Raw genomic sequence first — 20,314 nt, 5'->3', positions numbered from 1 at the left:
TTCACAACAATCTGTTTTCTTAAAATAAAATGTTTCATTACTGTCCTTTTTTTTTCTCTTCTGCCTTTCCCTTTTGAAATTACTACTTTTATCTGACAGTGGATGATACTACTACCTTCCCAAATATCTTTTTTTTTTGGTGTTTTGTTTTTGTTTATTTTTACTCAACATTTAAAATTTTTTTCAGTTACATGTGAAGATAGTTTTCAATATTCACTTTTTTTTTTTAAAGCAATTAGGGTTAAGTAACTTGCTCAAGGTTACACGGCCAGGTGTTTCTGGGTGGGTGCTAAGTGTCTGAGCCCGGATTTGATCCCCAGGTCATCCCGACACTGGGGCTGGTGCTCTTACTCACTGAGCTACCTGGCCACCCCTCAACATTCACTTTTTTAATTTTTTTTTTAATTTAAATGCTTTATTAACTGCTGATTTACATCATTCGTTTCCGCCAGATTTTGAGTTACAAATTTTCTCCCTGTTTTTCCCCCACCCATCCCCACAAAACAGCAGTCCCACAGGATATCCCCACCTCCAATCTGCTCTCTCCCATATTTTCTCCCATACCCGTTTCAACTTTTCCAGTGGATCTCTATGCCTCAGTGCCTGTATATCTTTTTTCTTAATTACATGTAAGATGGTATTAATAATAGTGTGTATATATATATATACACACACACCCATATATATATATATATATATATATATATTTGAATATTTGATTTTAAAACTTTCAATTCCAGATTCATTCCCTTCCCCCCCTGCCACCCACCCCCACTGGGGTGACAAGCAGTTCAGTATAGGTTGTACATGTGTGGCTAATGCAAAACAATAACATAGTACATGTATTGTAAAAGACTGACTTTTTCCCTCCCTCCTATCCCACCTCCCACTTGTTCTGTTCTCTACTTTGATCCTGTCCCTTTTCAAAAGTGGGTGCTTCCAACTTCCCTCCCCCCCAGCCTGCCCTCCCTTCCATCATCCCCCCTCACATCCCCTTCCCCCCCTATTCTCCTGGAGGGTGAGATCCCCTATTTAGTGTGTATTTCCCTCCCTTCTCAAGCCAGATTCAATAGGAATAAGGTTGACCTATTCCCTTTTGCCTTCCTATTCTTCCCCTCCATTGTAACCATTTTCCCTTTCCTCTTCTGCATGAGATAGTTTGCCCCACTCTGTCTCTCCCCATCTCCTCTCATTATATTCCTCTCACCTCTTAATTTCACCTTTTAAGTATCATCCCTTCCTGTTAAATTGGTCCCGTGCCCTCTATCTATGTATACCTGTAAACGTATATACACACATTCACATATGTATTCATATGCCCACATACCCTCATATAAAGACATATATATATATATATATATATATATATATATATATATATATATATATATATATATATATATTTCTAATCCCTTCAACTACTGAGAAAAATTTCATAGGTTACAATTATTGTTTTTCCATGTAGTAATGTTAATAGTTCAACTTTGGCCAGGTGGCTCAGCGAGCAAGAGCACCGGCTCCAGTGCCGGGATGACCCGGATCAAATCCGGACCCAGACACCCAGCACCACACCCAGAAACAACAGCTGGCCATGCAACCCCGAACAAGCCACTCAACCCCTATTGCTTAAAAAAAAAAATAGTTCAACTTTGATAAGTTCCTTATGATTTCTTTTCCCTGTTTACCTTCTCATGCTTCTCTTGCTTCTTGTATCTGAATGTCAAATTTTCTATTCAAATCTGGTTTTTTCAGCAAGAATGCTTGAAAGTCCTGTATTCCACTGAATGACCATATTTTCCCCTGAAACATGATACTCAGTTTTGCTGGGTAGGTGACTCTTGGTTTTAATCCCAGCTCCCTTGACCTCCAGAATATCACATTCCAGGCCCTTCGATCCCTCAGTGTAGAAGCTGCCAGATCCTGGGTTATCCTGATTGTGTTTGCACAATATTCAAATTGTTTCTTCCTGGCTGCTTGTAATATTCTCTCCTTAATCTGGGAATCCCGGAACCTGACTATAATATTCCTAGGAGTTTTCTTTTTGGGGTCTTTCTCAGGAGGTGATCGGTGGATTCTTTCAACCTCTATTTTGACCTCTGGTTCTAAAACATCAGGGCAGTTTTCTTTGAGAACTTCCTGGAGGATGATTTCTAGGCTCTTACTTTGGTCATGGCTCTCAGGCAGTCCAATAATTTTTAAATTATCACTCCTGGATCTATTTTCCAGGTCAGTGGTTTTTCCCATGAGATATTTCACATTGCCTTCTATTCTTTCATTTGTTTGGATCTGTTTAACAGCATCTTGATTTCTCATAAAGTCATTAGCTTCCATTTGTTCCAATCTAATTCTGAAGCAATGATTCTCCTCAGTGAGCTTTTGAGATTCTTTTTCCATCTGGCAAATTTGGCTTTTTAAGGCATTCTTCTCCTCATTGCCTTTTTGAGCCTCCTTTGCCATTTGAGTCAGTCTGTTTTTTAAGGTATTATTTTCTTCAGTCAGGCTGTTGACTCTCATGTCATAATTTTCTTGCATTGTTCTCATTTCTCTTCCCAATTTTTCCTCCACTTCTCTTATCTGCTTCTTAAGGTCCTCTATGGCCTGTAACCAGCTTGTATTTTCCTTTGAAGCTTTTGGTGCAGGAGTTCTGACTTCACTGTTTTCCTCCTGTTCCATGCCTTGCTCCTTCTTATCCCCAAAATAGGAGTGTAATGTTGGAATCTTCTGTCTGCTTTGTTTCCTTTGCCTGCTCATTTTGCCACTCAATGATTTGACTTTTGGGCTTTTTGCCACAGTAGGACTCTGCCACCAGACAGGGGAGTTTTCGTCCCAAACGCTGGGGTTTTCTCAGCTGCTGGAGGTATTAGATGGGTGCCCTCTCTGAGGTCTCCACATGGTCTGGCAAGCTGGACACACACCCCAGGACCTCCACCCTAGACTGCAATCCAGATCCAAGCAGGTTAAAGCAAGAGCGATGACCCCTCAGACTGGTGCTTGGTCCCCCTACACTCTGCAGGCCAGGAGCTGAAGCCGCCACGTGGCACTGGCAGGCTGTGTGGGCCTCTCAGTGGTTTCTCGCTCTGGGGGTAAAAGCCACGCACTCCCACTTCCCGGGTCCCAAAGTCCAGACTGCACTGGCCTCTCACCTTGTCCTTCGCATCTATGTATTGATAAATCAGGAAACGGCCACAGCTGCTGCTGATCTGCAGTCCCTCTGGCTGGGGGCTGGTCAGGCCCGCCCTGGGGCTAAAGCCTCAGTGTGGTGCTGGGCTCAGCTCCCAGAGCGCTGCGCTGGCCGATTCCTGCCATCCTGCAGGGCTGTCCTCAGCGGGAGGTTAGCTTCTCTGTGTCATTTTGTGGGTTCTGCAGCTCCAAAGTTTGTTTAGAGTCCCCTTTTTACATGGATTGGGGAGGGTGGAAGCCGGAGCCGCGGGAAGGTCGTGCTTCTACTCCGCCATCTTGGCTCCGCTCCAAATATCTTAACTAGCACTGGTTTCTAACTTCCTTCTGTTTCTTAGTATCATTTGATCCATTCATGAACTGCCAGGGATAAGTAATGGTCAGTTCTATAAGTCTTAAAAAGCTCCCCATCCCATCTGAATACTTGACTTCAGCTTTTTTGGAAATGATCTCACCCCTTCAATCTTCACTTTTCCTGTTGAATCCTCTCTCCTATGCACTTAACACATTCTGATTCCTAACATAGTTACTTCTGTATATAGCATAAGCAATACAATCTAATAAGATTGTAGACTTCTTTAAGGCAGGAATCATATCTAATTTTTATGTCTTTGTTTCCCCAGTGCCTAGCATAGTGCATTGCAGATAATACACAAAAATAAAGTTTTGCATTAATTTTAATTCCCCACTTAAAACAATACTTTTAAAAGTTGAACAATACTTTTCCTCTTATCTAACTAAAATGAGAGTATCAGGCTGCCAACATATTTAGGATATTATTGGAAAATTGTTTCTCTAACATTTTTTTTTCTCTAGGTAAAACATTCAACCAAACAAATGAAGAAACAATCAGAGAGTCCAGGACAACCTTTGCAAGGTTAATATTTTTCATCTTCTTTCTTACTTTTGCTCACTTGACTTTAAGCCCTGGAGATTTTGTAGAGGGATTCCCCCTGTCTCCATATAAAAGATAAAAATTATTATTTTGCAAGTTTTATATAAAGTCAGACAGGATAATGTTCTCTTTGGTTGCTTGTAGTAGTAGAAGTAGTATCTATTGCAATCCTTATTCCAACTTTTCTTCTTAAAAAGGCAACTATAAAGTTTCCCACATGAATATTAACATACTTTAAACAAATGCTAGTTAAAATTTTACTGTAGCTCAAGTTTTACCCTGATATAAATTGTAAAAGATTGAATAGATTTTTTTTCTTTAGTCCTTTTGAAGGAGTAGACTAAAACATGCCTAGAATTGTTAGTGGTAGTAATTGTTCTGCTGGTCGTGGGTCATGGTTGGTGCAGGGGAAAGAGTGGACAGTGAGCACATGTCGGGTATGTGGCAGCAAATTCAGTTCCTTGCATCTGACCCCTCTCTTTTAGATCAAAAGCTTAGATGTGTGTAAAGGAATCGGGAGGGAATATAGAAAGTAACACGGTGGCAGAACAATAGTGTATGCATCAGAACCATAATCTAGGTGGCAGTTAAACGATAGTTGGAATTTTCCTTCCAAAGTGAAATATCACATTTTTTCCCTTTCCTTATTTTTCCTTTCTTTTCCTTTTTTTTTTGGGGGGGGGGGTGGGGAAGGGGGTGGAATTGGGGTTGTGACTTGCCCAGAGTCACAAAGCTAGTAAGTGTCTTAAGGCCAGATTCGAACTCTGGTCCTCCAGATTCCAGGGCCAGTGCTCTATCTACTGCACCATCTAGTTGCCCCCAAATACCACATTTTTAAAAATATGTGTTTGGGTCATTGATGAATAGATTGTGTGGGGTTTTTTAAACAAAGTATGGTAAAAGAAAGTAGAATATACCATAATATAAGAATTCCAAGAGAAGTAGTGTGGCACAGTAAATAGAAGGGCTACCCCTGATTAGCCCTACTTCTCTTGAATTCTTATACTGTACTATATTATAAAGTGGTCCCAGACAACTCTATAAGAGTAAAAGTTGTAGATGAGTTGTTGATATGCATTGGTGGAGGGCTGAATCCACACCAAGAATCGCCCAAATAGTTAACATAGAATTGGACTAAAGATAAAAATCAAACCTATTCTCTTCTCCATTTCTTGTCTTAGAGGAAACCTTTTTTGGGGGGATGTATTGTGTGAGTTCTTCCTGGGTCCATTGACTAGCTACTGCCAATAAACTAACCACCATAAACAGAGACAGGATTATTGTAGTTTATTCACTCAGAGTGATACACACTTCCAAGCAGTTGATGAACATCTGTGTCCTTTATAATTTGACTACTAAAATTTATATTACATGAAACAAGGAGAAAAAACAATGTTCCTAATTGCAGTGCTCCTAGTTACAAAAAGAAAAAAGATATTCTTGTTAAGGAAAATGTATATCACTAGTTACAGGAGATAAGGAATGTCTTTATTAGTGTAGTTAATTGCACTAGGTCAAAGGGGGACCTTATATCATTTGTGAGACAAGATAAAGAGGGGAATGTACATCCTTGGGCAGTTAAAGTCCCCTTTTACTAGCATAGAAGCCTTTCTAAAGGAAGAGATTCAAAATCTTGACCCATGTGGAAGTATTGTTGGGCTGAATGTTTAGATTCAAGGCGACTTATGTAAGGAGTAATGCATTTGAATATTATTCTGTATGTATGTTTTTAGTCTCATAACTTAATTAGCCACAACTATATAGAGACTTTTTCAATAGTGCTTAATATAATGTGTGAACTTTGTGGGGGCGAGAGAGAAAGTTCTAGATCTGTGATTCATTTCAGTGGGGAAATACTGGTGTGGCAACTCCCTCCACAGATTTAGGTTAGCAGCTCATCTCCTTCTGCCTTAGATTTACCCAGCTAATAGGTGTGAGAGACAGAACTTGAATCTAGCAGAGTTAATTGATTTCAGTACAGGCTGTCTAGCTACTCCACAAACTGTCTTTCTTACCCATTTGTTGTTTAGTCATTTTTCATTTGTGTCTATCTCTTCATAACACCATTTGGGATTTTCTTAGCAAAGATACTGGAGTGGATTGCCATTTCCTTCTCCAGCTCATTTAACAGATGAGGAAACTGAAGCAAACAGGGTCAAGTGACTTGCCCAGGTTCACAGAGTTAGTAATTGTCAGGCTAGATTTGAACTCAAATCTTCCTGACTCCAGGCCCATCTCTCTATTCACCCCATCTTACCTGTATTCATATTAAACTGTCAAGATTCCACTTCTTCCTGCTTATTTAACACCTCAGACATTTCATTTGATTTTCTAGGACAGGAATCCCCAAAGATTCAAATTCTGCTTCTGCACTATTTCTTTACATAATTTCAGTTTACCTCACTAATTTGTCTTCTGAGTAACAAAGATTGTACAGTAAAATATGTTAGTTATTAGTTGGCATATTGAAGGAATAAGTGCCTGGTGGTTTATTAAATATTTGGACCAACTAAAAGTCAACTGCTCTACTTTAATGAGATGTGCTAGTGGGGCTGCTTGTCCTAGGATCATGAGATTAATTTCAATGGCTACCAAGGTGATTATGCTCTCCTTCCCATCCCACAACACTTAGCAGCAAACGATCTCCAAAGGAATAACTTTATGGAAAATATTATGCCTATATCACTAAAAAGTGAAACGATTCACTTAAATTCATTGAAAGATTTTAATTACAGCTGACTGGATCTCAGATTAAAAGCAATCATACAAAGCACAAAAGCTGACCCCTCAGGTACTTGAGGAGCATGCACTTTTAGGCTTGTAGAATTTCTGTTCTATATCAGCTTTCTCCAAATTAATACAAAAAACCTATATCTGTGGGTCACAGATTGAATTTTTGGCATCAGTGCAATCTAAAGCCATATTGTCGTAGCTAATGTACAGAAAAAAAACTCTGCTTCTGACATTTACTCACTATTTATCAGTAGGGAACTTAAAGGGTTTTTTTTTTTTTGAAGATTTAAGAGGTCTGATTGAGTGAGGTCTACATGTCTACCGTGTCAGTATTCTTTTCTGTACTTATTATTGGTTTTTGAGGTAACTTGATCATAGCATACATTCCACACCCTCAACAGCCTTGGATGCAGGCACCTGATTGTTGAGGGAAAACTTATGGGCTGGTTCTCATAATCAGCCTAAAGGTGATATACAGTTAAGGACAGTAGGAGGTGGCATTTATCTCAGGATGCTCAACTTGACTACTAATAAATATCCTGAGAATGACCTTGACAGAAGCTACAGTTATCTTGCAATGATGGTGGGAGGAGGACAAAGCTTTCTGCAGAAAAGAAAGAAAAAAACTAATTTTTAGCATGGAAATTTACAAGACTACAAGCAACTATGTTTCAAAAATACCTATTACTGTTTTTTTTTCTTTTTTGTTGGTTTTTTTTTTTTTTTGCCTTTTGTAGGGCAATTTGGGGTTAAGTAACTTGTCCAAGGTTACACGGCTAGTGTTTTTGTGTGGCTGTTAAGTGTCTTAGGCCGGAACCGAACTCAGGTCCTCCCAACTCCAGGGCCAGCGCTTTACTCACTAAGCCACCTACCTGCCTTTCTTTCCTCTTCTTTCCTTTTCTATGCCTCTTCTTTCCAGCTGGGCATATGGCATAGCTGCCACTACGTTTTTTTTGGTTTTGGTTTTTTGTTTTGTTTTGTTTTTTTTAGCAATTGGGGTTAAGTAACTTGCTCAAGGTTACACGGCCAGTTATTTCTGGGTGTGGTGCTGAGTGTCTGAGCCCGGGATTCGATCTCCAGGTTATCCCTACACAGGAGCTGGTGCTCTTACTCGCTGAGCCACCTGGCCACCCCAGACCTATTACTGTTAATGTGTAAGCCAAAAGGATTATGGCAAATCATTATAATTATAAAAGTTTCTTCCACTTAAGACAAGCATCTGCCAGAAGGGGAGTTAGACAAAAGTTTAAGTACACAATAAGTAGTGGTAATAATGATGATGATAATAAAAATAGTTTTATCCATCACTCAGCCTCACTTCTGTAATTAAAAATTCCCCTCTTCCCATGAGAAGGGTGCCTGTAGTCAAAATGTCAAAATATGATACCTGCCTAATGAAAAAGTCTACATTATTGTAGCACCTAATCAAGAAGAATTAGACCAACTGGGAAAGTCTTGGTAAATGATGCTTAACCTCCAATGCAGATCATGCAGATGTTTTGTGTTTGTTTTTTCCTTAGTTTGATGCTGGCAAACTATTTCACTCTTGTCACTTATGTAAGAGAATCTTGAGCCACTTCCATGTCATTCCACCTGACTGGTTCTCCTCCTCAGGCATATTATTACCATAATCTTTGCAACTCTCTTCTTGAGAACCAAAGTTGTATGTCAGTTTTGAATAACAATTATGTTATTCCTTCTTATTTTACTTTGAAGATTCATATTTTAGGCATATGTCTGAAATACCAATTAATAAAATATTCCCATTGGTAAGGTGCTGGACAATATGACCTTACTGCATGGATTCTTAACCTGCAGTCCATAAACTAGTTTTTATTGTTGTTTTTATTTATTTTTTTATTTTTTGCCTTTTGGAGGGCAGTTGGGGTTAAGTAACTTACCCAAGGTTACACGGCTAGGTTTTTTGTGTGGGTGTTAAGTGTCTCAGGCCGGAACCGAACTCAGGTCCTCCTGACTCCAGGGCTGGCACTTTACTCACTGCGCCACCTAGCCGCCCCCTGTTTTTAATTTTAATAACTTTTTCAGTATAATTGGATTCCTTTGTAATACATAGTCTCCACCATACTTCCAAAGGGGTCTGTGACATAAAAAAAAAAGTTAAGAATGCCAGCTTTATTGGGTGTCTTCACTGACAAAAGAGTATGTGAAATATTTTCTATAAACATTAGGTGACTAAGCAGTTGATGTGGTTTCATAAAACTGACAGTTGAATTCATATAATTCTATGAGTTCCTTACTTTAAAAAATAAAATGAACCACATTTTCAGCAAGAAATGGATTGTCATGCTATTTTTCTTCCCTTGCCAGAAACTGGGAAAAATACAAATATGAAAAAGAAAACCCTCAAAAATAAAGTAACATGGAAGCCTTTCCCAAAAGATAGTAAGGAATATTTTGAAGCTATGATGGATTCTGTGATACAGTGAGTATGTAGCCTGTGTCCCTATTTTTGCTTCTCTTTTTCTTTTTTCTATGGCTTTGTTGCTGTTTAGTCTTTTTTCAATCATGTCTGACTCTTCATGACCGCATTTGGGGTTTTCTTGATAAGCTACTGAAGTTTGCCATTTCCTTCTCCAGCTCATTTTATAGATAAGGAAACAGAGGCAAATAGGATTAAATGACTTGCCCAGGATCACACAGCTAGTAAGTATCTGAGACCAGAATTGAACTCAGGAAGATGAGTCTAACTGACTTCAGGTTCAATGCTCTAACTCTGCCACCTTGCCACCCAACTCAAACTTGCAGCTGTACCTACTCAAATCAGGACTCCTATTTCTTAGCTGATTCATTTTCAAGTCTGAGCTATAGCAATTTCTCAGGAATATGTGATTTTAGAACTCACTACTCACCAATGCATATTACAACATCTCCACAACTTGTTTGGCAGCCCTTAAGAGTTTCTCTGACAAAAATGTTCATTACCATGCAACCAAACTGATGCTGAGCCTCTTATCATTCAACTGAACTGGTCTTCAGACCACAAACACAAATCCATTTTTTTTAAGTCTTTCCAGCTTGGTAGGACCCACCAGAACTTGTGCTTTAAGGGAATGGTCTTCAAGAACTCAGAATTCTCTCTACTTTTTGATGAGGCATTAGAGTAGGGCTTTAATGGAGAATGTATCATCATTGGATTTTTTTGAGCGAAAAGTCTCTTTACTGTCTCAGAAGAACGTATGTCTAAAGTTTTATCGTACAAATGAAGAGATCTCTAAGAAGACCAAGATTATAACGGCCTCTAATTCATTATTTAAATTCTCAATAGCTTCCATTAATACTGCTGGGTGTATATCTCTTTGTCTATAGCTTCTTTTGGTCCATTGAGGTTCAGTCTTTTTTTATTTTATTCAGAGGTCCTCAAAGATTCCCATACTTTTTATCACAGTTCTAGCAAACAACTAAAATCATAATGGAAAGTATCATTGATAGTCTTATTAATGACTATTAAAATTTTGTCTTTCCATCTCAAAACCAGCTCCCTCCCTTTACAGATGTGTGTTTATGTGAACCTTGAAGGGTTTCCTAAGTGAACTGCTAAAAGCCCTTTGGAGAGAAAATCTTGCTGCTCTCTGTAGCCTTGCATGCAAAGGGAAAAAATACCTTCTGGCCATTTGGGGAGTGCTGTTTTACTTTTATGTTTTTACAATTCCCATGTATAGCCACAGCTTAAACCTCTGTAATCTAGTGGTTAAACTTGATATACAACAAAATCCTGAAGATACAGCACCAATTTAATATTGGGGCATCAAAAAGTCCTTAGGAAGAGGTGATTTTTTTAATTAGCAGACCTGAATCAGCTAGAAAGGAGAGAAAATCTAGATGGAGAGACCAATTAGAAAGAAGATGAGGTAATTCAGATATACAGCTACAAAGTACTAAACCAAAGATTTTGTCTAGAAATACAGAGATAAGAATGAATTATCTCAGATATTAGGGGGAAAATGCCCTTAGTTTAAATTGCTTAATATTCAAAAGTCCACTTTCTCTTTAATTATATTTAACTTACCTTCCTAGATCTGTTTTGAGTGCTGAAAGAAAGGAAAAGGAAGACACTCAAATTCATCTTAACTGCTTAAAGGAAAGGTAATAATAGGTCATTGCAAAGGGTTAAAACAGGAAAAAAAAATTTTGTGCATTCATTCTACCATCACTGACAGAAAAGAAAGTTGATTATAGCTATGTTAAAAACTGGTAATGTTCTCTTTTCCATTGTCGAAGATTTCTTCAGTTGTGTGAAACACATAACGTCTCTTTGGGAAAATGGAGTAGTCTAAAGGAAGTGTCAAATCTCTGTCTGAAGGAAATGGAGACTCTTGAGGCCAATGCAGAGAGCCTGGAATTATTGCAGGTACTATGAAAATGTAAGTGGGAGGGGTTGGCAATATCTAGAAAGTAGGGTGAGAGATAAAAAGGACTGAAAATTTATCATAGATGAGTGTGATACTCTGCCAATTTGACCTAGAAAATAGTGCTCCTGTGTGTTCCCCCTGATCTTGAATAAACTTATTTATCATAAATCTTTTTTTAGTAAGATATTATCTATACCTGAATTTAGGCTGCAGTGGTTGAATGATGATCTGGTATGTTTATTTCCTCCTTTTATTCCCTTAAATATGTGATCTTATTTTCTAACCAAATTATGGGTTTTCTTACTAATGCTATTTCAGAATCTTCTTTCTTTCATACTTAATATGGTATTAGCTGAATAGTGCTAGTAACTGCTAAAATTGACCCCAGATCTTTTTTGTCTGTTTAAACTCCAACAACAAAAAACCAGTAATAGGAAATTATAGAATATATTTAATAGTTGATCCTCAGAACCAAAATAGGCTTTTAAATGTCCTTGGACTTTGACTTGCAAATTCTCGGGCTTGATTGGATTTAACCTTTAAATGTGCTTCTGCCTAAACAGCCTATCATTCAGTGAAACATAAAATTGGCAATACAAAATACTCCTTAGCCTGTTGTGCACACAAATGGGAGGAAGAGAAGTTACAGATAATATAAAGTATTAGATATCACAAAAATAACAGCTTGGAATCCTAGGATTCACTTCTAGGTTGACTACTCCATGCAACTCTGCCTCACTTAAAAAAAATAAATAAATAAATAATCCACAAACTGGATATTGAAAATTGACTGTGATCAATTTTGGGGTTGAGTACTATGAGAAATTCTGCTGCTATGTTCAGACAAAGCTCCGTAACTTAGAGAAGGCCCTTTTATAAATAGGGTCCAAATTCAAACCCTACTTGGACTAACACTATGTTTCTGTGACAAGTTGTTTAAATTCTCTGAATATCAGATTTCTCATCTGTAAAATAGAGATCATGGAATTTCTAGCTAAAAAGGACCTTGGAGATCTCAATCCATTTCCTCATTTTGTAGGTAAGGAAAGTGAATTCAAACAGGTGATATGACAACCACTGTCCTTCCAATAACAGCCAGAATTTAAAGACTAGTCCTTTGACTCTAAAGTTATTGATGTTATTTGAGGAAAAGACTATAGGATGGAGGGCATTTATATGTTATTTTCATCATTTTTAATCCAAAAAATACCATTGGCTTAATTTACATGGTAAATATTAGTACTACATGAATTTTCCCTCAGTTTTGCCAGTGTTGTGAAAATATTTATCCCAGATCTTATTCTTATTAAACCCCCAATTGAACTCATTCAACAAATAAAAATTGCACAATATATTTGCCTGGCATTTCATGCAGTGGCCAAAATTATCTCTTATCCCAAATAATATCATGGTTTGCAAACCATACTGTTTATTCTTCTGTAAAATTCATTTGATTCAATAAACATTTATTAGGCACCTAATCTGCACTGGAATCATTAAATGAAATGAAAAGGCAGCATGGAATAATGGATAGAGGGCCAACCTTTGAATCAGAACAACCTCAGTTCAAGTCCCACCTCTGATACATACTGACTGTGACTCTTGGGCAAATCACTTTACCTTTTGGTGCCCTCAGACATGTTTCTAAAATGCTTAAGTGTAGAAGAGTTGCTAGTCTGCATCTCTTTCACTGCATCAGATGCAGTGAAAGCATCTGAACCAAAAAGAAAATGTTCTAGGATTACACAGTGAACTTAATAAACATTGCCCTCAAATAGTTTATAATGTATGCGATTGTAGTGGGCAAAATAATACTGCATTATTTATCATTATTGTTGCTAGGAAAGTGCTTTATGAGCCTTAAAGCAACATAAATGTGAATTATTACAATATTTAAAATTCAGTGCCTTTCTCGTCAAGGCCATTGTATCTATGGCATGAGTACTAAGTGGCTTAGGAGACCATGGTTGGCAGTGGTTTCTGTCAGCTGAAATACTTACCTCTTTTGTGACACGAATTATAAACCCTATATTGGACTGTACTTTGCAATTAGCCCTATTAACCTTCATCTTATTAATTTAAACCCTTTGTTCTATGTACGTCTACCAATCAAATGAGCCTAAGAGTGAAATCTGGTGTGAGTTGTCCTTTTGGAGCTCTTAATGGCTTCTAGTGTCTCTGTGTTTCTTAGTGTTCACAAGACATGTGTCTGATTCACTTTTCTTAATTTTTTAACTAGGCATGCTCATCAATTGATAATTGAACTCTTTCTCTTTTTAAAAATTTGGGTAACATTTTCCCATCTCCAATTTTCTGTCACCTTTCCCGTTCTCCAAGATTTCTCAGATAACTAACACAGAATCACATCTTCAAGTTCTTTATTATGCTGCACTGTAATTTATTTGAACTTAGAACTAATTTAAATTAGCTAGGTAGCTAGGTGCTTTCTTACTATCTTTTCATTTATCTTTTACTTCCTCTTTATTTTTTATCTTGTGAGTTTGGGATTTTTGTGGGTAGGGGAGATGTGCTTTTTTTTTTTTTCATTTTCATCAGACTTCTTTAAGAAGTGGGAAGATTAGGCTCTTTGGTGAAGGTATCACTGCTGCAGCCACTTGGAGTTGGCAGTGTCTGCCTCTCCTCCTCCTGATTCACCGCTGTTCACTCTCACCAAAAAATAAGTCGGTCAGGAAGCCACTCTACCGCCATGGCATTCAAAAACACCAGCAAGACCCTTGTGGAGCCTGAAGTGGCCATTCACCGGATCCGGATCACCCTGACCAGCCGCGATGTGAAATCACTCGAGAAACTGTGTGCCAACCTAATCAGAGGAGCCAAAGAGAAGAATTTGAAAGTGAAGGGACCTGTTCGAATGCCCACCAAGACACTTCAAATCACAACTAGAAAAACTTGCAGTGAAGGTTCAAAGACTTGGGATGGGTTCCAGATGAGAATCCACAAACACCTTATTGATTTGCACAGTCATTCTGAAATTGTTAAACAGATCACTTCTATCAGCATTGAACCAGGTGTAGAAGTTGAAGTCACTATTGCAGATGCCTAACCAATCATCTCTTTTAATAAATTGATTGCAACTATAAAAAAAAAAGAAATGGGAAGATTAGTATAATGGACAAGGGAAGAAAGTGCCACAAAACCACATTATTTGTTCAGCATGGCAGTTTCAGGTTCTAGATAGATTTAAGCTTGCCCCTCCTGGTGCAGAAATTGATATTGACAGTTTAAGGAAGTGCTTTAACACAAAAGATTTCTTATGTGCAAGTTCCTTAATTTCCTCGATCATCTGAAAAGTAGATGCCTGAAAATTGAAGGATTGCCTTCAAGTATTTGAACAGTCAACTTGTGGCAAATGGGTTACACTCATTCTTTGTAACTTTTAACATTTTTCTCAATCCAAACTGTACTGTAGACCAACAAAATTATCTAAATTTTCCACTGTAACTTTTGAACCACAGACAGTGGAGAGCTAAAGAAGAAACTGAGGGTGCAAGATATAGGATAAGAAAAAATGGAAAAATCTTGATTTTATGTTTTGTTTTGGGTTTTTTGGAGGGGGGAAGGCAGGGCAATTGGGGTTAAATGACTTGCCCAAGGTTACACAGCTAGTACATATTAAGTGTCTGAGGCTGGATTTGAACTCAGGTTTTCCTGACTCCAGGGCAGGTGCTCTGTTCACTGCACCACCTAGCTGCCCCAGTGTTTATTGGTTTTAAGGAGTAAGGATATTTGGATCTTTTATAGAAAAAGTCATATAGCCTCTACCAGTCCTTGAACTTGCAATTAGGAAAGACTTCCTCACCAGACACTCATAGCCAAGGATCTGGTCTGAGACATCAGTCTGAAGCACCAACTCTTAAGATGAATCACCTTTCATTTGTCAGCATCTTCTGAGGCTGTGTTCATACTTAGTGGCTTTCAAAGACTATAGCCATCAGTTGCTATAACGTAATACTTGAGGAAAGCTACCACAGCAAGACGCAAGCAACATTCCTACCTATCACCTATGTTTGTATCTGGTAGAACCAGGACCTTTGATGCTAGTAACCTTAGGATACTACTTAGACGATTTTTCTGCAACTTTTCAGTGTGGTAGAAGATTCTTCTGTCCCCTCTATTGTGTCACAGTTTTAAAAAACTTGTAATTGACAAATTTCTTCTAGTAATGTGAAGCTTGTGAAGTAGCTTGTGATGAAAACTAGTCTTGACACGGTATTTTGCTTTGTTTTGTTTTTCTCCCTATAACCTAGGAAGAAGCTGAAAAAGCAGTGAAGGCCACAGAATTAATAAATGAGAACATTCAGAACCTTCAGGATAAAATTCGGATTCTTGAGAATGAATTGGAGGAAGAAGAAGAAAAGGCTAAACGGGTACTCATAACAAAATGTATTATAATGTATATCAAGTATACAAAATATATACATATATGTATTATACATAACAAAATGTGTATAATACATAAACATGTATTATAATATCTAGAATGATATAGGATTCTGGATTCTGAAGGAAATCTCCTAAGTCAACACAATTGATTTAAAGATGTAATTCTTGACTATATATAGTGAAAGAATGGGGATTGAGTTTAAGTACCCTCACAATGATACTCCCTACTCAGTAAGCTTGCCTCTGAAATCAGTCCCTTAACTTCTCTTTAGCTTTTAAACGCTTTACAAACTTATACCACCCTATCTTTTCAGCCTTATTATATCACCCTACCAAACTGGTTGCGTCTCTGTACTCCACACTAGACATTCCACCTCCCAGCCCTGTAGCTTTGCACTGGCTTTCCTCCGTGCCTGGAATGCTAATGCTCTTCACCTCATCCTCACAAAATCTGTCTTCCTTCAAGATGCCACTGAATTCTACATGAATTCTGTTCTTAACCTTCAACTACTTTACACTGAATTACCTGGTGTTTCTTCTCTTTATATTTCTTTAGTAAGTTTTATGTCCTTGTTATCTCCCCTGCTAGAGTGTAAACTCCTTGGGAGAAGGGTTTATTTTATTAGTTGTTATTTGTGTCCCTACCACTTAGCGCAGTGTCTAATATATAGTATAGTCTTAGTAACTACTTAATTGATTTACAGATTGACTCTGAACCTGTTCCAGAAAAAAAAAAAAGTATATTTTTCCCTCTCTAGGTGCTACAGATAGATGGTACCAAGACCCTTTCTCTTCCAGAACTCCCCAAGGAAAGTATTAAAGCACCAATACTTCATGTAAGTATCTGTCTTTCCTGTTGTGAGTATAACCAGTTATTCTTTATATTGTGGCTTAAATGCCTTCTATTGAAATTTTTTCTGGAAAAAGCTCTCTTTCCTTTTGTTATTCCTGGTGAATAACAAACTTTGTGGCAATCCTTAGCTAATTTATTTCTAAAATATAATTTAAGAAGAGATTTTCCTAAAATGTCTCCTTGTAGCAAAACAAAAATCTGGGAGGCTTTGAGTATATATTGAAGAAACATCCTTGAAAAATATGACTGTTACCAATTTTCCCAATAGAAAAGGGGATAGATGATTTTTGATTTAATGAATAATAAAGGCAAATTCTTTTTTCTTCAAGAATTCTATGAAAAATGATAGATTACAAATGAAACATTGACTAATTTATACATTGTTAACCAAAGTGAAAGTGTTTTACTATGACTGGCAACCCAGTTTTGGAGACATAATAAAAACTTCATAAGAGGAAATGAAACAAACAAATTCCTTCCTGTTTGGGAATTTATTCTGGCTTCTGCAGTCTACGATTCTCCAGATCAGTAGTTACCAGAATGGGAAGCACAGCCTCCTAGAGGGTAATGGCATGATTCCTAGGGGTATGTGGTCTGCCATTTGGAGGGTTGGAAGAATGCATTGTCCTTCTTTCTCAAAGAGGACCAAAATGACATCACTGTGCTAAAGTCAATCTTCAGTGTGTCTGACTGACTGATCAGACCAATACGAGCTCAGAATGCTCTACCATAGGTTGGACACAAACAGACTGTGTGAACACTTGGGGTGGATTCTCCAAATTTGTGCATCCTGTGTTTCCTTTGAGCTGTTTCAATTCTACTTTTGCTTATAGAGCACAGCATCTTCTCTGATGTGGGCATGCCATGCTGAGTGGTTCTGTGCCAGTGTCTCCCATGTCACACAGTCAGTTCCAAAGTTTTTGAGAGAGACCCAGGATGCACTGCATCCTACCCTCCCTGAGATAACCATTCATGGGACTTGTCTCCAACACCATACCTACTCTTTACCCATTACACTTTAATATTGCCTCCTGGATCTATGCAACCCTTCCTCCCTCCCCAACACCTTCTAAGCTGGATAGTCTCCCCCTTACTACAGGCTTATAGCAGAGAAGTAGAGGGGAGAATTGCTGATATGAGGTATAATTTTTTTTTTTGCTTTTTTGAGGGGGGGAGGGAGGGCAATTAGGGTTAAGTGACTTGCCCAAGGTCACATGGCTAGTAAGTGTTAAATGTCTGAGGTTGGATTTGAACTGAGGTCCTCTTGACTCTAGAGCCAGCACTCTACTCACTGCACCACCTAGCCACCCCTTGAGGTAGGATTTTTTTTTAATTAATTTAATTTAATTAAGCACTCTAGATGTCAGTGCTTATGAGAGACTTGTCCATGAGGAGAAAGAGAATAACTTAGGATAATTGAAGAAAGCCAATATAAGATTAAAATCAACATAGAGGGGAAAATGTGAGATCAGCGTGGCCTACAAAATGGCAGATAATAGAATTTAAAATAGATGTATTTGTTTTCAATAAATGCTGTTCTCTTTTGACACTGGAAATCTCTTTGCTGTATCTCATACTGTTTCTTTATCTCTGAGCTTCAGTTTTCTCATCTGTATTAAGGGATCCTTTCATCTACTATTCTTTTCTACTTTTTAAAAAATATTTAAAGCATTCTACAAGGCACTTTGTCTTTCAAAAAGAGAGAAATATTTGAAGCTAACTTTATGATATCCTAAATAGCAAATTGAGAATGAAGGAATGTCTCCAACTCTAAAGAGATGGGTATAACATCATTCAGAATTGTTTATGGTGGTGACGAAATTATAAAATGATTTCCACTTTTTTTGTGAATTTTATTTTATGCATTTAAAAATATTATTCTGAAAAGGGGTCGTCCATAGACTTCACCACATTTCCCAAGGATTCCTTAACACAAAACAATTCATAAACCAGACAAAGAATGTTTATTCTCCAAGTGATCAGGATTTCTCTGCTATAGAGCCATAGATAGTTGCTAATGCTCCATTTTGATTTGGAAGTCCTGAGAAACCATTGTGATTCCTTTATTTTTTTTTCCTGAACTCAAAAATCACTGAATTGAGCATCTCCATTTACAAATAGAAACAGAACAAGAGGATTTTATAGAAAATCACAAATCTCCATTATATACAATTTGGATTTTTTAAAAGTACATAATAAATTATGTCAAGGCCCAGACTTGTATGCGTTTGTCTCTGACCCACTTACTGTCCTCTTCTATTCATGAATTGTTTTCTTTTTGTTCTTTTGCATTGTTGATCGCCTGCTTCCCTTTGTTGTCATTTATTCTAATACAGCATTTTAAAACTTTGTTATATTTTTAGTAAATTTCACGGAGGTGATTGTCATTCATAGTAGTGCAAAATGCATTGTAGTGAAATATTTGTGTAGAAGATAGTCTTTTTACTTGAATTTCTCTTTAAGAACATTAGTCTCTTTTGAGGTAATTTCATTTTAAATTTACCTCATGTTTTTTTGGTCTGTTTTTTTTTGCATTTTTATACCACAGGAAGAAATTTTGAAGAGGATTCCCAATCAGGAAGATATTCTAAAGGATCTGCGTGTCATGAATAATTCAACAGAGATAAAGAACATGTTAACTTTCATAAAAGAATCCTATAAGAAGCTGGATGTCTCCTGAGTTCTTGTACTATATAATTGTGGACAATATAACATTTATAAATCAGTGAAAATGATTGTTATCTTTAATGGTCTTTAGATATTATCAATAATAAGACCATCAAGGGAATTACCGATTCCGCATTCATCACAAACACTTTTTTTCAAAATAGGCATCTCTTACAAGTCTAGGTGCTGTAGTCTCCCCATTCCACATCTTCCTGATGTATGCTAGTTCTGGACACCCAAAAGCCAAGCTTTGTTCAACTATTGTAGCTTTTCTGGGACCAGAGTTTCAGCTGAATGTAGCTCAGTGCTATTTAATTGAAGGATCAATCCAATAAAACGGGATGTGGGATAAGTAATATGCACCTTTAAGAAGTGACTGCTTTCAGTAGCTGATAATTTAGAACTAAAGGAACTACCCTTTTTTTTTTTTAATCCCTTCTTTTAGTGGCTATTTTCCTCCATCTGACAACTCCCTGGCTTTCCTCCAATGATCTGTCTCAGTTTTCACTGGTCATGTTTTTGGTAAACTAGAGAAACTAGGCCATTTATAAATTGACTATGTCTAAAGGGATATCTAATGGAATCAGTACTTTATTTCTGTGAGCATATAGATACTGAACCCTTTTATTTCCTTCATATTATCATAGAGGCATGATTGTGTCCCAGAAGACTGATTACTAAACAAATGCATGTGTACAATGTCCCCTTAGAGTATTGATTCAAAAATAGCTTAACACTTCAATACCTACGGCCTGTTTTTTAGATTGTTTTTTCTGTAAAATATTTTGGCTAATTGATGACAACGTAAATATGTTCATGCTGATATATCACTGAAATGGTTCGGTTTAAAAGCTGAAGTAATAGTCATATAATTGGGTATCCAGTTGAAATAAGTTCTTTGGGGAAACCAGGGCATTTTCTTTTGGTTTTTATTTGTCTATGAAATAAAATATTAACATGTAATTCATTTTCTTTCCACTATGTATTTCTTCGTCAATTAATATAAAAGTTATGCCTTATTATTTAAAGTAAAAAATGCTTAAAATAGGGAGTGACCTTGAAAATCATATAATTCTCCAATTTACAGTCTAGAAAAAAGATGTCTTGTGAAATAAATGGTTAGTAAAAGAGCACTGAATTTGGAGTAAGACAACATCTGGATTGAATGCTGCCTACATAGTAGTTGGTAACTACAGACAAATAGTTAAAATCTCT

At 37.3% G+C, this 20,314-nt stretch overlaps 2 protein-coding genes across 6 annotated transcripts in view; both read left to right on the top strand.

Moving 5' to 3' along the window:
* CENPQ (centromere protein Q) overlaps window positions 1-20,066 on the top strand; it is a 29,079-nt gene extending 9,013 nt beyond the window's left edge. For 4 of the 5 annotated variants that reach the window (XM_069065780.1, XM_069065783.1, XM_069065782.1 and 1 more), the window contains 7 exons: window positions 3,994-4,054; window positions 9,134-9,248; window positions 10,841-10,909; window positions 11,045-11,174; window positions 15,444-15,563; window positions 16,338-16,415; window positions 18,981-20,066. In XM_069065780.1, the coding sequence (XP_068921881.1) occupies window positions 3,994-4,054; window positions 9,134-9,248; window positions 10,841-10,909; window positions 11,045-11,174; window positions 15,444-15,563; window positions 16,338-16,415; window positions 18,981-19,112 (705 nt within the window). In that variant the 3' untranslated portion in view covers window positions 19,113-20,066. The remainder of the gene's footprint in view (window positions 1-3,993; window positions 4,055-9,133; window positions 9,249-10,840; window positions 10,910-11,044; window positions 11,175-15,443; window positions 15,564-16,337; window positions 16,416-18,980) is intronic. The other variant, XM_069065784.1, reaches the window with a different exon arrangement.
* LOC138144511 (small ribosomal subunit protein uS10-like) lies at window positions 11,200-15,435 on the top strand. Its single transcript, XM_069065786.1, has one exon. The coding sequence runs from the start codon at window positions 13,883-13,885 to the stop codon at window positions 14,237-14,239; it is 357 nt and encodes a 118-aa protein (XP_068921887.1). The 5' UTR covers window positions 11,200-13,882; the 3' UTR covers window positions 14,240-15,435.
* Window positions 20,067-20,314: the final 248 nt, after the last annotated feature.

Source organism: Petaurus breviceps, unplaced genomic scaffold (genome assembly GCF_028583685.1).
Source record: "Petaurus breviceps papuanus isolate PSGF00001 unplaced genomic scaffold, PetGlider_PUasm1.0 90701, whole genome shotgun sequence".
Taxonomy (NCBI): Eukaryota; Metazoa; Chordata; class Mammalia; order Diprotodontia; family Petauridae; genus Petaurus; species Petaurus breviceps.
This window is presented reverse-complemented; position numbering and strand designations above follow the sequence as displayed.

What these genes read in the sequence shown, in the direction of transcription:
- LOC138144511 (XM_069065786.1), top strand. Translation starts at nt 13,883, where the DNA reads ATGGCATTCAAAAACACCAGCAAGACCCTTGTGGAGCCTGAAGTGGCC.